The 16,877-nt window shown below is 45.4% G+C and overlaps 1 protein-coding gene across 1 annotated transcript in view; it reads left to right on the top strand.

Annotated features, from left to right (window-relative positions):
- The window catches only part of TTI1 (TELO2 interacting protein 1), a 30,317-nt gene extending 17,882 nt beyond the window's left edge, over positions 1 to 12,435 (top strand). The window contains exon 7 of the mRNA XM_008575547.1: positions 11,694 to 12,435. Within this exon, the coding sequence (XP_008573769.1) occupies positions 11,694 to 11,877 (184 nt within the window). The 3' untranslated portion in view covers positions 11,878 to 12,435. The remainder of the gene's footprint in view (positions 1 to 11,693) is intronic.
- Positions 12,436 to 16,877: the final 4,442 nt, after the last annotated feature.

The following is a 16,877-nucleotide window of genomic DNA, read 5'->3' as shown; positions in this document are numbered from 1 at the left end:
TCATCCTTGCTGGGGTAGGAGTTAGTGTCAACTCATTCCCTGAGCAGTAAGAGGCTGCTCTGTCTGTGAAATGGGGAGAGCTGACTTACTCCCTTATAAACCTTGCACTCCCTGAGAGTGATGGGAATATCTTTTTGAATTGATTTATTGTCCTTTGCAATTTTGGGCTCTTGATTTCCCCAGTTCCCTTTTTTCTCTCTCCCTTTCTCATCACATCGCTTAGGCCCAGAATCAGTCATAGTTTCTGGAGCACAGGGGCGCATCCCAATGAGCTTCTTGTCCCCAGGCATTCTTATTCCTTAAAGAACCAACATAGGGTAAAAATAGTCCTCCCTGGGCAGTGCCCCTGAAGCTGATTGGGCTGTGATTTAAACCAAGAACATAATGAATTTATCTTGAAGTAAATTCTTTGAGGTGCCTGTTACAACCAAGAGTTACAAAGATCTCATTTTCGCATTCCCTGTCTCATTTTACATTTTCTACACACTCCGCATCCCATCCTTCAAGTTTAGAGCCATCAAACAAGCTAATATTCGCAATTCATTATCTTTTCATTTCTAATTCTCTTTTTTGCTGCTGAAAGCAATTAAACCCAGATTTGGGCCTTGCTGAATCTTGAGCTGGTATTCCAGGTGCCACAGGAGGAGGACAGGGCAGCCAGGCACTGACTGCAGCTCGCCCTCGTTTGTTCTACTGAGCTCCCTTCTTGGAGCTGAGTCAGGTGACCTCCCTTAGCAGGAATGGGAGGTGGAGAAGTGCAAGGTTGATTGCTTCACACACCCATCATCTGCAAACTTATTTTGAAGTCAGGAAAAAAATCAGTGTTGTCCTTGATCAAGAGCCGATTTGGCATCTTGATTCAGAAATTAATAAGCTCTGTAAATGGAAGAAGAATCCTGAGACAATAGGAAACCCGGTCTCTTTGTGAGCCTCGTTAGCGTGTGAAGAGAGGGAGGTGGGGGGGCCCCAATTAGTACTGAAGTCACGCCTACCGGTACTGATGCTCCAGGTCTCCTGAAGGAGACTGAGTCCCCATCTTGGTAAATGGCCCCACCATTGGTCTGTTGTTTGTCCTTCATTCTTCTCTTTCCTTCACACCCCATATCCATTACCAAAAGTAAAGCCTAACTCAGAAAATCTCTCTCAAAACTGTCTGCTTCTCTTCACCTCCAAGCCACCCCAATCTATGCCAGGCCACCATCCTCTCTTACCTGAACCACAGAAGCCCCCTCACCATTCCCTTCTACTTCTTCCCCCTCCCAAGTATTTTCCACACAGCAGTCAGAGTGACACACACACTTACTCACTATCACAGGAGAAGACAAAGCGGTTGTGTTCTCTGCAAGGGCCCAAGGGAGGGCCCTGTAGCCAGGAGTTTACAAAAGTCAAGCCTCAGCTTCGTATTCATAAGAACCAGTGAATGTCAGAGCTGTCCAGAGATGATGCAGCTCCCTTCAGAGGTAGAGTTTCCAACCGTGGGCAGATGAACAACTTGCTTTGGAAGTGGCTCCTCCATCTGCCAGAGGGCTGGTTAGGGAATCTGTGAGGGCAGGGGCTACTCTGAGGCCCCCCATTTTCTGGAGAGAGATGGATGAGCAGCACCGCGGCCAGTGGCAGGTGGGGGTCAGGACCTCAGAGGACAGCCATTGTCATGTTGGGATAGAGGCCAGCTTGGCAGCACCATGAAAATTCTGCTTTATGTGCATTATGGATGGGTTTTTCCTTCCTCCTGTTTGTTTCTCCTGACTCCAAAGAAAGACCAACTCTGTGTTTGCTTTTTTAATTTGTCATATTAAATATAGCCTTTGTGGCAGGCTTTTACATCTAGGCTGTAAACTTTGGAAATGGAAATTGATCAAGGGGTGGTTGATATAACCAAGGCTGTAAATGCTAAGGACAGACATGCCGTTCCAGTTTAATGCTTTTATCTAGCAAATGTGCCTTGTAAAGAGGGGGTATAAATCTTGCAACTTGGGGGAGGGGTGAAGGTGGGGGCAGGGTATAACCTTGCTATACGCTACCACCAGGTGTCACTGTTAACTGGCAATGCTAAAAAAAACACCAGCTCCCCCAAAGTTAAATAACATCAATGGATAACAAATGAGTAAATCATATTTGGGGTGTGGGAGAAGTCAGCATACCAGGAACTGCAAATAAGGCAGAGTCCCTGAGGGTAAGCGCTGGATTACGAATAACAGGTCAGCTCAACCACACCTCCATCTCAGCAATTACAGAGGCAACCTTAACTGGTTTAAATTCTCAGGTAGCCCGGAATCCAAGATAATTCCCAGCATGCAGTAGGCCTCCATAGTTCTGTGCCTTTCTGGCCATGGAGCTATTCTTTTCCATACATGAAAAGAATTTGAAATGAGAACGTATACCCCAAATTTCTGTTTTTCCTCAAGCCAGGACATGCACTCAGCCTGGTTTAACTCTGATTAAAACTACACTCCCTGGGCCAATCTTTTAGCAGCCTCTGAGACTCCCTCTCTTTTGCAGTGAGATTTTATCAATCAGTGAGACTTTCACCCTGGGCTAAAAGGAAGCAAAACTAAGCAATACCTATTTTTAAAAAGATGAAGTCCATGCCTGACAATTCTCATGATAGGGAAACAAAGCCTTTAGGCTGCTTGGTCTCCACCTGCAGTCCTACTCCCACCTGCCAAGCCCAGAGCCCAGGTAAGGATGCAAGGTGCCAGCAGGTGTGACCAGCTGGTACATCTTCTGGTCATGCAGGTACTGTATGCCATATTGCCATGATCCTTGCTATGTGTGTTGGGGGGTTGCCCTTCCAGCTTCCTCTGCCTAGCCATTGTATAAGAGGGCAAAAGGCAACAGTCTTCGAGTTGGACAGACCTAGGTTCAAACCTTGAACAAGTGACTTAGTTTCCTTGCATTTCATTTCCTTCCTCTATAAACTGGGGGTGGTGGTAACACATTCCTCTGAGGGTCTTCTTATCGATGAATTGCATTTAATATGAATAGTGAGTCCACTCAGTGTTCATTCATTCTGCAGATCGGTTGAGGAGCTCCTGTGCCATGCATCATTGTTCTAGACACTGAAAATAGAGGGGATAAGACAGAGGAGGCCTCTGCCCTCATGGTGCTTACGTTCCAAAGGCATACCTGTATATGTATACACATCTATGTGGAATACATATAAATTTACCGAATGTATGAAGTGTTATGTATGTGTTCCCAATATATACATAAACTTGAGCAGGGTATTTTTTATTATAAGCCTGCTTCATCTTTACTGAAATCTGAATAGCGATTTTCACCTCAGAAAGATCTTTTTCCTGTTAATTGTGCCACCTTCCCCACCCCTGTTTGCAGGAGAAGTCAGGATTAGGTTTGAAGGTTCATTTACAGACTGACTTCCCTGCTCTCTTTGTAGCAGTAGGATCCCAGTCCATCAAAGAACAAGCCAGTGCCTTCAAACCCTGGACAAACACAGACTGGCACAGACTCGTTCATTTCATCCCCGTCAGAGCCCTAGCGCCTCTCTTTACCCACACAGGAGCCTACTCTATTTGAATGGATCAGGAACCACAGGGGTGATCCATTAGTTCACCTGAGCTTGAAATTAGTAGCTCATCCCCTTAAATGGTGTGGGCAGTTTATTTGAGCTTGAACTGCAAAGCTGTTTCCCCCTCGGATTGCACCCGTCATGGAAATGAGAGCGCTCCTAATATTTTTTCTTTTGACACTTGATTAATAGTTGACAAATCCAGACCTAGTAGTTAGCTTTCCTATTATCCATCTTTTGACAGGCATTGCTGCTTTTCTTTTCAAGTCCCATTGTTCTAAAAATACACTCAGATCTGAAACTGTTCACTGTGAAATCATATATAGGCATGATTTCATGGCATCAAAGATAAGAGACATCTGCCATGCAGATTACAAACAAAGTAGGTTGCTGGGTTTCAGATCTGAAGGACCTTTGTGCTACTTAAATCAAATGCTACCAGTCCTCTCTCCTTCCTGGTTGTTGTCATGTGACTGATAATCTGCCAGGGTCAACCGTTTTACCATCCAGTGGGAAAGCCAAGCATGGGGTATGTATGCACAGGTACACACAGTGCTGAGTTGGGAACAGGATGCTCTTGATGGCAGATCGAGCCTGGTAGCTTCACTGACTGCACAAACTGGCTTTCAGCTGTCAAAAGCCTTGGCATAGCACAGGGTAGCCATTTCAGCACTTTGCAGGGCCTGTGGTCTGTTCTGAACACCTAAGAGGCTGGAGTGAATGTGATGGTCTCAGTACCGAGTAAAGTAGCCAGGGAAATGGTCATGATTGTCTTATGTGTATTTATTTAAAAGATTTTTATTGGATCTCTTATTAACCAAGCACTGAGTGGAAAGTGGGAGATTTCAAAGATAAATACCAAGTTAGAGCTGGCCTCACATTGCTGTTCAATTGCAGTGTAACCTTGGGCAAATTAATTTACTTCTAAAAGTCTTTGTTTCCTCATCTGCAAGACTGATAGGCATATCTATTATTTTCCACCTAATAAAATTATTATAAGGATGAAGTAAAGTCATGTATATTAATTTTTTAGCACAATATACCACCACAGAGTAAAAAAGTCAGTAATAGAGGGCCAGCCCATGGCTAACTTGGGAGAGTGTGTTGCTGATAACACCAAGGCCACGGGTTCAGATCCCTGTATAGGGATGGCCGGTTAGCTCACTTGGGAGGGCCTGGTGCTGACAACACCAAGTCAAGGGTTAAGATCCCCTTACCGGCCATCTTTTAAAAAAAAAAATAAAGTCAGTAATAGTAGTCGTTAATCATTATTTAAACTTCCCCCTTATTCCAAAAACAACGTGGGTCATCTTATAAACTAAGTGCATGCAACAAGGGAAAAAGGAACTAAGTGAAGAGAATTTATAAAAGGAAAAAATAATAAGAGCAAAAACAAGATGAAGCTAGAGGTGAGGTTAATATATAAAATGCAGAGTTAAAGCTGTGCACCCTTGCTAGAGATGAGCTTTCTGTGTGCTTCCTAACAGACAGCAAAGAGGGAAATGTAATCTGTTGTGCAATTTCTCGTGAATACTGGAATAAAAGTTTTAAAAAATAAAAAAGAAAGCTTTTCAGAAAGAAGCACGGCTTTCCTTGATACTGAACCTTAAGAAAATCTCTCCATGGGTCATTTAGAAGAACAGTGGGTACTGTTGTGACTGATATCCTCAGCGTCCTTGCAGCACGTACAGAAGTACATTTTCTAGAGCTGTTTCTTAAGCCATCTGTAAGTGGAGGCTGCTGGCTTAGTGCCAAAGCACAGGTTACAGGAGAACAGATCAGGGAAAAGGAGGGGAAATAGGTAGGCTGCTACAAAGATGTCTTTATCTTCAAGGGTACATACGTCCAGAGAGGGGCGGGAAACACTGAATGTGGCCTGAGTGCAGCCAGCCAGGACCAACACCTGTGTCATCCACCGTGGTGCTCAGCACGGAAGGCCACTTTGAAATCTGTGCCTACCAGCACTGTCATGGGATCTAGGCTTGCAGGGGGCCTGGAGGCAGGAAAACAGGCCAGATGGAAGGGACTGCTTTTAAATCCTGCCCCAGTGGGATTTAAACTCTTCTAGGTTCTGGCTTATTTTTGTATTGTCTATAACAGATTGGGCCTCTCAGTGTCATATCCTTTTAAATATGCACAAAGCAATGGAGTCATTCCACTGCATTTATGATACTTTGTCTTGTGGTGCTTTAGGGGCACAGTTAGCAATGTATGCTTCTACTGCTGTTTGTGGTTTTAAATCCTGTCCTCGTTTCATTTAGATTTTTTTAACATGGGTCTCTGTGTGAATATGCACATTGGAGCTAGATCAATAAATGAATGGTTTTGAACAGATAAATATGGTTAAGTCTAACGAGTATGTATAACTGCAAAGGTAATTAGTCGTATTTATTTAGCAAGTGAATCATCATAATCCTCCATTTCCAACATTTAGAAACAAAAAATGACCTCCGAGCAGAGAAAGATAGCTAAATTAAATAGCAAGAAAGGACGAACTTGAAATACTGGTTAACCAATGAACCGAGACCCATTAGAGTAAATTACTGAGTGTAGAAACATTGCCCCACTGCTTGCTGGCTAGGACACATTGACACGTTGAGTATCCATTTGTTTGAAAGGAAATACACAGCCTCATTTGCAGCATCAGCATGTATGGAGTAATGAGAGAAAAGATGGCTAAAGGAAAGAAGAGTGTGGAGGCTGTTCTGCCGGAGACAGAACAACAGGGAAGCTAAAATAACATTGTGGATACAACTGCTTTCCAACAAGAGAGTTTATTTTCTGATTGCATTTAGTCATGCCTGTGTAGAGATAGCCTGTATCATGTTCCTAAGGAGACAGCCCTGAATAACTTCTTTAGAAGCTCCAAATAAATAAATAAACAAACAGATCACAAAGGCACAAGTTCTTTACTGCTGGCATTTACCCTGACAGCTCATGAGAGCATTTTATAAATCCAGAAAGAGACAAGGAACAGCAGATCCCTCAAGCAAGTAATTGACAGAGAAAGAATAGCCTGTCACCCAGGAGAGCTGGAAGCCTTGCATTTCAGTTACAGTTTATTTAGCTTTACTGGGCCTTGATTGGCTGGCGGTTTTCTAGAGCTCCCTTTGAGCAGATGTTGTCTAGACAGAGATGGTGAGGACACACTCTAATACTTTACAGCAGAGGTGCTTCTTTTTGGTTTTGCCATATTTGGGGAGGGGGTTATGATCCAGCACCCATGACTGAGGACTGCTGTGGACTGTCAGAGCTGGAAGGGACCTTAGAACTGATCTAATCCACCCCCTTCTTTACAGAGAAGCAACTCACCATGCCCCTCCCTCCTCAGGAATCCTTCCCCAGCACCACCCCACACACAACTTCCAGGATGGCCCTCGCCACACTGCATCATGGGCCTCTGATCGTCTGTCTTCCCCACCACACAGGGAGCCCTGAGGCCAGAGCCTTTGTCCCTCCATCTTTGTGTACCAAGCACCTTGCACAGTGGGCTGGACCAGGTGCTAGTAAATATTTGATGAACCACGAAGAGATAAGACCCAAACCCAGCTGGCCAGATTCCAGTGACATGTTTCCTGCCTCCCCAGGCCACCTTGCCCCCAGCTTGCTCACTCAGAGCACCCCAATATTGATCGTAAAGGAATGAGCCACTTCTGTTGGCTTGGCATCTGGAGTTTATTAGGTACTTACTGATACCCGTCAATTGTAGATAGGGCTGAAGTACGGGGAAATGGCTGCCTGCATGAAGTGAAATTCAATAAAACTGCATTTTAAGTGAAAAATCAGTATAAACACCAGGCTTCTTTGCCATGGAAACAGAGGTTGCTTAGAAACTGCCTAACAGCGAGTTCTAAATTTTTTAAAGTCAAGTTATCATTTAAGCTACACGGCCCTATAGGTTATTGAGAGATAATCACTCGCCTCAGGACACTCAGAGGCACAAGGCACAGCTGAGTGCCTCCCGACACTCTGGAGACCAGATCATCTCTTGATAACCACGCTCCCTGGAGCCACTGATTTGGGCCTGGGGGAAGGAGAAAGAAATTTTTGTTCAGGAGTTAAATGGTGTACATATATTTCTTGAAGAGTATTTCTCTTTGGGTTTGAAAAAAGATGCAACTGGCCATTTGGCATGTTCAACAGCCATCTTTGCCATGTCTCAAGATGTATTGGGAACATTTTCCAGGCAGTTACCCCAATCACTTTAAAGCAGAGGTCCTGTCTTTGTCTTCTGGCTTTCGATTATGCAGAAAAGGTTTTCTGAGACTTCAGCTTTCAGCTTTCAGTGTTCACCCTCTGGGGGTCCCTCCTCCCGGCTCAGGCTAGACAGGAACTGACCCCAGGACGAAGTGGTACCAGAGTTTGGAACAAAGCCTGACTACTGAGCACTCAGACCAGGCCTCCTGGGCCTCAGGCCCAGCTCCCAGGGGCTTAAAGCCAATGAGGGTCCAGGTTCAGAATTTGTCCGTGTTTAGAGTTCAGTGGGCTGCATGCTGCTTGCTGAGCAAAAGCACAGCTCCGCCTGCCAGCCATCTGGCTGCATGGCACGGTATTTGCTCCCACCTCAGGCATGCTGAGGGCAAAGTATATTGCATTCTTTTCTTTCTGAAAATAATGGGTGAAATTAGAATGCCATTGGCTGAGAACTGGGACCCCCACCAAGGCAGTACGGAGGAAATTATGAGGGAGACAAAAGACAAACATTTTGCCCTTTTCAGAGTGTCTGAGAATTATCCGTGGCATGGTGGTGCTGCTTGGGTTAGTAGTGATAATTATTCCTTAGACTCTCTCTCTCTCTCTCTGTCTCTCTCTCTCTCTGTCTCTCTCTCTGTCTCTCTCTCTCTCTCTCTCCCTCTCTCTCCCCCCTCCACCCTCCCTCTCTCCCCCTCCCTCTCTCTCTCTGGAAGGAACAGTGTTTTCATTATACACTTCAAAGTGTTTTCCTGCACCTCATCTCTTCGAAGCCTAAGAAAAAACCTGTGAGGAGGGTGGGCTGGGTGTGATCAGCTTCCTTTGAAGAAAGAGGAAACAGGTTCATAAGGCAAAAGAATCTGCTCCAAGCCACGGAGGCAGGAAATGCCTGCCATTCTGGGGCCTCTACCTCTTTAAGAGTGAAGAAATGAGACCCAAAATAATTCTTCCAGGAGTTTGGCTCTTAATAAAAGAAGGTGAACTTTGCACACATTTTTCCTGTGCATCCCTGTTAGCATTTTACATGGAGATCTCACAGAGCAGAGAGTGGCTTCTTTCCTTTTGCTTCCTGCCAATGACTATAATACTCACATTTATCATGTTAAAAAGGACTCCAAAAGGGAACGTTACAACATTTTTGTGCCCTGTAAGTCAGAGCAAAGCTATACTGAACTGGGCCGTGGCACCACTTTGCTGGGTGATGGCCAGATAAAAATATTCCTTGAAGCTGGGAGAGTGCTGTGCTGTAGCTTGAGAAATTGTTCCAGTTCTTGAAGGGTTGAAGGGGGGAAAAAAATCAAATGAAACCATTTGCATTCTAACAGTCTTTGGCACCAGGGAAAACTGTCAACTGTGTCTGTCACGTGTAAATAGAAATCTGCTTCCCATTTTTGATACGTTTTTCATAATTTCCCTTGCCACTCTAATTATCAAAGATATTTTTGTTTTTAAACAAAAATTGTCTCCCACACAGCCCCTATCTCCTTTCTGTGGTGAAGTGGAAACTGTGAATCAGAATATTCTAATCACTTCTCCAGCAACCACCGTGGAGGTTATAAACACAAGACTATCCTGAGCAAAGAAAACTTAAATTGTTTAGGCACAAAACAGTCCAGGAAAATTTTCAAAGTGCCCCGTTACCCTCTCAGCATATGTCTGTTAAACCCAAAGAAGAATGCAAAACGCTTCACTGAGGTAAGACCCAAATCCCTTCAGGGCACAGGTTTTTCAATTAACAAAATTAAAATCCAGTATTTATTTCTGTTTAGCCAGCGTTTAATTTCCTATTTGGTGCTCAAAAGTATGTTAGAGGTTTCTAGGAGTAATTATCAAGAATAAAATATGATACAGCAAATAGATACTAAGTTAGTTGGTAAATAGGGATCACATGGGCTAGACTCTGCATAGGGCTTGATCTGTGTTTTAAACTTCAGCAAAACCCTGGATGAAGTACATCCTCCATTTTTAGAAATGAGGAAACTTGAGACGGAAACAAGTTGAATAATTTCCCACAGCCACATAGCTAGTGATGCCTGATGCTGTGAATCCTGTTAATAATGATGAAGTACATCCTCCATTTTTAGAAATGAGGAAACTTGAGACGGAAACAAGTTGAATAATTACCCACAGCCACATAGCTAGTGATGCCTGATGCTGTGAATCCTGTTAATAATATTCCTTCCTTGGTGGTGACCAGTTGACCTCTCTTTCAGATCCTTTCATAGAATGTAAATAATCCAGAGAGGGATGTCATCTTAAGTCATTACTGTAACAGCTAATAAATCACTAGGTCTTCGTTAAAACAAGGACCTGTTCACTCAACAAATACTTACTGATGCTTACTGTGTGCCATGCCAGGTACCCAGGATACAGCAGTGACCAGAACAGACATGGTCCCTGCCCTCACGAAGCTTATACTGTGAGGAAGGGAGGTAGCCAGTAAACAAGTAGGTGATACGTGCTGGGAAGGGTGTCCTGAAGAAGAATAGGGCAACCCACCCGGGCAAAATGGTCCAGGAAAGCCAGCCTCTCTGAACAGCCAACACATGGGCTGAGGTGGGAAGGCTGGCCAGAGGTGGCTGGCCGGGTGTGGAGGGAGGGACCCTCATCTGGCCTGGGATTGAATTGTTGCATAGGCCTGTCAGCCAGACATATGACGTTTACACTTGAACTGTCCCCTACAGTGGCCCTGGGCATGAGACTGATCATTTAGAAACAGGATTTGAGCAGATAAGAGGCAAGGGTTGTGACCCCAAAGTTCAGGCCAAGATAAATAGCCTCACCCTTGGTGGATGTTTGGTGGCCAGTGGCCCAGGCCCTTGAGTTCTGTCTGTGTCGTGTATAGGACATCAGTGTTCTGTCTCTGCCAAAGGTCATGGGGCAGGGAGAGCTCAGCTTGTCATGCCCCCCGAGAATAAAGGAGCCCTTTGGCAGCCTGCGAAGAGTGGTATTTTAGTCTGTTTCTGTTGCTTATAACAAAATACCTGAAACTGGGTGATTTATAAAGAAAAATTTATTGCTTACAGTTTTGGAGGCTAGGAAGTCTGAAGTCCAGGGAACACATCTGGTGAGGGTCTTGGTGGTGGTAGAGAATGGCGTAACCGAAGGAGTAAGAGAGCTCCTCATGCACTCTCCTTTTAAAGCCCTCAGAACCATGCCCATGATCACCACTTTTAGTCCATTCACTAGGCATGGTCCTCAGAATCTAATAACCTATTTAAGGCTCCACTTCGCAATTACTGTAATAAGATTTCCCACCCTCAACAGTTACAGTGGGAATTAAGCTTCTACTATATGAACTTTGGAGACACAATTCAATCAATCCACAACAGACAGCATGTTGTGTTGGATCCGATCACTGGGTAAATGGGCTCCTCACAGGGGAGTCATTAGCATGTATCCAGACCACCAAAAATCCCTTGCTCTCAGAGGCCAGAAAGGTCCAGCTATAGACAAAGCAGCAAGCTAGAGGACCCATAACAAGGACCTGGAGACTCAAGCTGAGAGGCCTGCCCAGGGTCCCCAGCAGGATGGGACCCCACCCTGGGCCTGGTCCAGCCCCACAGGCCTTCCTCCCCCACCCCAGGCTGGGCCTGTGAGCCACATGGAGCCTATAGTGAAGGGTGGGCCCTGTCGTCATCCTTTTTGAAAATTCCTGCTTTGCACCCAAGAACTCAACCTGTTTCTTCACCAAGAGCTTGTTTGATGTCAATATTGTTCTGTTCAAACTAATTACTCTGTTTCTCCATGTCAGTGGATGTGGAACTGTTTACCTCTAACTTCTGGTAGGTTTTGGGACCATCCCAATGGCCCTGTTTTATGAACTAAAGTGGCTTTGTTCTGCTACTTGAAGAGATTTGATATTATCAATTTCTTCTCAGCCCAGTAAACAGCCTCTTGGGTGAAACAGCAGCACTCCTCCCTTCTCTCCCCTCCCTGTACCCTCCACTCACTCCTCTCCATCTCTCCACAGCGTCTTCCTCCACTTGATGAAGGTAGACCCCGACTCCACCTGGTTCCTCCTGAATGAACTTTACTGCCCTGTGCAGTTCACACCTCCCCACCCCAGCCTCCACCGTGTTCATCTGCAGGGGACCACTGGGCAGCAGAACCCCTACGTGGCCAACGTGCTCCACCTGCTTAGGGAGCTGCAGTGACCCCGCTCTCCCCACCGGGCAGGCAGGGACTGCAGAGGTCACCTGCTCCTCCTCCCCTCCCAGCCAGAAATTGGGCTGACCCCAACCTGGCCGAAGGCAATAGCAACACCAGCAGAGAAGGTGGATTAGACAGTCAATCGATTTATAAATTGATCGATCACACAACTGCTTAGAAATTGGATTGAAGGAAAGTAGCTGACTGTTATTTATATTTCATTCCTTGTGTTTTCAGATGACATTGTCAGGTGGCTCTAGCTATCTCACTGGCCACAGGCATAAACCCCAGCACACGCTCCCTGAGCACATAAAGATGCGTGGGGCAGAGTTCTGAACTACGCATGGCGTGTGTCCTCCAAGACCCTGAGGGCCACGTTTAAGTATCTCACATGTAAGAATCTTCAGAATACAACCCTGCCATCACACACCCTCATACAGATCAGTCCCCTTCCTGAACAAACACACACCCCCTCTCAAATAATGGGATGGTACTATTTGTTGCACCTAACCTGTTTTTCAGAAGAAAATGAAATAAAGTCACTTCATGGATGAAAAGTGTGATCAAGAGCTCACTTCGAAGTTTGTTATTTAAATTGGATGATTTTTTTTTTTTCCTTTTTTGTCTTTTTTCGTGACCGGCAACGGGTCGCAACCCTCAGTGTCATGCCCGTACCGGACCGGGACCGGCAACGGGATCGCAACCCTCGGTGTTGCCCCCGCACCTCGCTCAGCCAGTGAGCGGCCGGTCTGCACGTGGGATCCAAACCCTCGGCGGGAGCACCACCACGCTTCCCAAGCGGCGCACTGTAGCAGTGCGCCACCGGGCCGGCCCTAAATTGGATGATTTTTAAAAAATGAGTTTATGTTCTTGAATGAGAAATACAGAATCATGGTATAAAACCCAAGCAGTACAAAACAGAAAACATTGAAAAGTAAATCTCCCCTCCTCATTTCCCAGCCATCTGGTTTCCCACCCACCTCGCGGATTATTTTGAAGCAAATCCCAGATGTCACATCCCAACATTTTTTTTAATGTGCAACCACAATACCATTATCACACCTAAAAAAGTTAACAATGATTCTTTATTATTGTCAAATAGTATCTAAATATCCCTATTGTGTTTGATTCAGGATCCAAATCAGTTATGTACATTGCTGGTATGGATATGTCCTTTAATAAATCTTTTTTAATTTATAGATTTCCCCCTCCTCCTTCCTTTTCTCTTCCTTGTGTGTTTTTTGATGAGGAAACAAGGCCATTCTACAGGATTTCCCACAGTCTGGATTTACTGATTGCATCCCTGTAGGGGTCATTTCACAGGCTCCTCCTGGCACCTGTGTTTCCTGCAAATTGGGAGGCAGAGCAAGAGTCTTGATCAGGTTTGATTTTTTTGGTTTTGTTTTTTGGCAGTTCCCTTTCATAGGTGGTATTTACTTCCATCAGGAGGTATATCACAACAAGTCTCTTCTGGTGATATTAGCAGCTATTGGTGATCTCACCTGGATTCACTCATTCATTAGGGATTATGGAGTAATGCTGTTCTAATTCCACCTTGCCAGCTTGCTTTTAGACAGAGTACTTGTGTAAGGGAATCTTCCCTTCATCAACCATTTGGTAACCTGGATGTACAGTTTCTACAGAAGAGGTAAGATAAATACTTGATTTATTCTAGCTGAGGAACTTAAAACACACAGATTATGTAAATCATACACAACACATACGTGTGCTGAAGGATCCCAGGAATGATGAATGCTACCTCACCAGATGCGTGATGAGGCACTGTCTAGATAACTTCCGGTGACAGAGATAATCCCAAGCTCTGAGAAACCCAGAGGGTGGTTGGCATAGGGACCTATGAGAGTAAGGCCCCCAGCCACTTCCGGAGGGGCACCATTCATTTCCTTTTAAGCTCTGCCCTGCCAGGGCAGTATGGTGTCCAGCTCGGGTCTGGCTCTGCCAGTGAGTCTTCAGGAGGCCCTTCTCTTCGTTCCTCAGTTCTCCAGCCTATAAAATGGAGGGGTTAGGCTAGAAGGATGAGCTCTCAATCTGTTGGGATTCTGGGCCACTCCAGGCATCTGATGAAATTGAGGACTGGACTCCTCAGAAACAAGCTCTGGCTCCTCCATTGTCACCCTCAGGAGTGCTCATCTGCTGGGTTTGCTTAGCTGACCTCACCAAATTCTATGTACAATCCCAGAGACTTCACTAGTGACCCGCAGGGACCCCAAGTTAAGAACCCCTGAAAGAATAAGATAATCACTTAACTCTTTTGTTTTTAAAATTCTGGGATGATTTCCTTTGGGGAAAGGAGGAAAATGCCCTCTAATTGAGGAAATGTAAAAGGATTCACAGCATTGTTCCTGATTCCACTGGGTACACAAAGTGATAGGCTAATTCAATCTCTAGGTCCTGACAAATGAGAAAACAGGTCAGCGAGGTGGCGTGATTTGTCGAGCATTACATAGCTGCTGCCAAGGAGATTAAAGTAGCCTGCCTTCCCAGAGCATCTGGGTGTGGCAGGTCGTGAGGGTAGGCCGAGGCAGGGGCAGATGCACACACACATCCTTATAAAACTTGGGCTCTGGGAAAGCTCTCCAGGAAAGAACCTGCAAAGGAGGATTTGCCACCGTGTTCCAAAAACCCACTTCTTCCTCAAAGAGTTAAGTTACCCTGAGTTGCTTTTGGATTCCTGCAGGCAGAGTGTTACACTTGATTTAAAAAAACAAAACAAAATCACTAATTAGAGCACCTTTCCAGTTATTATTATATTCAAGTAAATTTAATTTTGAACCTGTCCGGCTGACTCAATCTAGTCCTTGCTAATGTAGGCTCCACGAAGTGATCCTTTCCCTCTGTTAAAACTTTCTGGTGAGGGCCAGCCCATGGCTCACTTGGGAGAGCGTGGTGCTGACAACACCAAGTCAAGGGTTAAGATCCCCTTACCGATCATCTTTTAAAAAGAAAAAAAACTTGCTGGTTTAATGAGCGTTTCTCTTTCCTTTCAGGGTACACCAGCACTTGGAGTATTGGTTTGGAGTTAGGGGTTGGGAAAGGATGAAAAGTCTCAAGTTTCAGGCTGAAATGTTTGAGCAGTAATCTGTGGCAGTAGGAGGTCCTGGAGGGAGCAGGAAAGTGCAGAGCTGGGTGCAGGGGATCCTCTGAAGGTAGCTGGAGGAGGGTTGGCTGTGGTCCCCAGGAGGTACCGTATTGTGGAAAGAACATGGGTGATTTGGAGGTCGCCAGAGCTGGGGTTATTTCTGACTCTACCTCTTAGTAACTGTGACCTTGGTCAAGTCATTTTGCCTCTGAGCTTCATTTTCCCATCTCTAAAATGGAGTTGCTGCCTTTGCCTCTTCAGTTAGCTGCATCAGGAAGAATAAATGCTGTAGATTTTATAAAGCATCTAGGGTTGTGCCTGAGGCTCTAACAGTGTCTTTCCCTCCCACTTCTCGACCCATTTCCCATGGCTTTGTCAGGGATGCAATACATGCTTCTCCAGACAGTTTTAGCTGAGGAAGTTTATGGTTTAGACCTCAGCATGAACCACCCACAAAGTAAAGGAGACCACAGTAGTGAGGGAGAACTAAAGAGGGCTTCCAGGAGGGGGTGAGATCCTATAGGACAAGTAGACTTTGGCAGGCAGCAGGATAAAGGATGACCCAGACAGGGAAAATGATATGCTCAAAGACATCCAAGCATACCTGCCAATATCCATGCTCATCACTAGTCCTTCAGCTGGAGTGACAGGAGCCCCAACTCAAACTGGCTTGAGCAAAAAGAAGCGTCTTGGCACACAGACCCATAAGGCCCAGCTGGCTCCAGATTCCTCAGCCTGTCTCTGTCCTTTGATTCTGCTTTCCCAAGTGTTGGCTTCATTCTCCAGCAGCCTCTCACCATAAAGTGTTGAAGATGGCCATCAGTAGTTCAGGCTTCTAGTCTTTCCACTGAACAAACCCAGGAGAATGTGCACCTCCTGACAGCTCCAGCAAAGTCCTAGGATTTGTTTTCGTCAGCTCAGCCAGTTCTCTGTCCAGCCCCAAACCAAACATTGTTCATCTACGACAGGCGCTGGCAGATTTCTCTGGCAAGGGCCTGAGAGCGAATGTGTTAGGCTTTGCAGGGCATAGGGTCTCAGTATCATCTTTGATTTGTTGGGTTTTTTGTTTTTGTTTTTTTTTTTACATTTTAAAAATGTAAAAATCATTCTTAGTGCAAGGGCCTCAAAAAAATAGGCCAGGGGCTTCCCCCCCCCCCCTTGGTTTGCCATCCTCTGATCTACAGCATTCTCATGGGCAGACCTGGAGGCAGGAGTTCAGATCAGCACACCCAAACCACATGGAGAAAGAGTTGATGGAGTGGTTTCCCCCAGAAGGAAGTGCTGTATTTGGTTACCAGGAAGAGAGATGCTGGGTGGGGAAGGGCAAAAATGCCTGATTTGCCACCCCACATTTGTGGCCTGTAAAAAGTGTGGCCTGGCAATCTGGGAGGGTGTGTGTTAGGAGGTTGTGGGAGCTAAGGCCACATTTATGGAGGGCCTTGGATGCTAATCTGGGGATCCCAGCCTTAAGGGATCAAAAAGTGGCCTTGGAAGGTTCTTAAACAGGTGAGTAATGCACTGAAAGTGGCGTTTTAGGAATATTCATCTTGTGGTAGCATATGGGAGATATTGGAAGAGAGACTCGCAGTGAAATTGTGTTTCTGAAAGTCCCAGGACGAGAAAATGTACCTCTTTCATCAACCCCAAACTGTTTGACATGCCGTGGTTCATGGGCAACTTGAGGCACATAAATATATGCTTTAAAGTTTAAAACTAAGAAGTGAGATGAATGGAACCTCTGATGAGGCTTCCTCCGGCTCGTTCAGGAGAGTTGAGGAGCCTAGAAATGATTTTCCACAGCTCCAGCTGTGATGAACAATGCAGGGTCCCTCTCCCTTTGTGTGGCTTACCCCAGTCCTCTGTGTCGGGCTTGATTGGAAGCCAAGTGCCCGTATTGCCTTTCCT

Source organism: Galeopterus variegatus, unplaced genomic scaffold (assembly GCF_000696425.1).
Source record: "Galeopterus variegatus unplaced genomic scaffold, G_variegatus-3.0.2 Scaffold59, whole genome shotgun sequence".
Classification (NCBI taxonomy): domain Eukaryota; kingdom Metazoa; phylum Chordata; class Mammalia; order Dermoptera; family Cynocephalidae; genus Galeopterus; species Galeopterus variegatus.
This window is presented reverse-complemented; position numbering and strand designations above follow the sequence as displayed.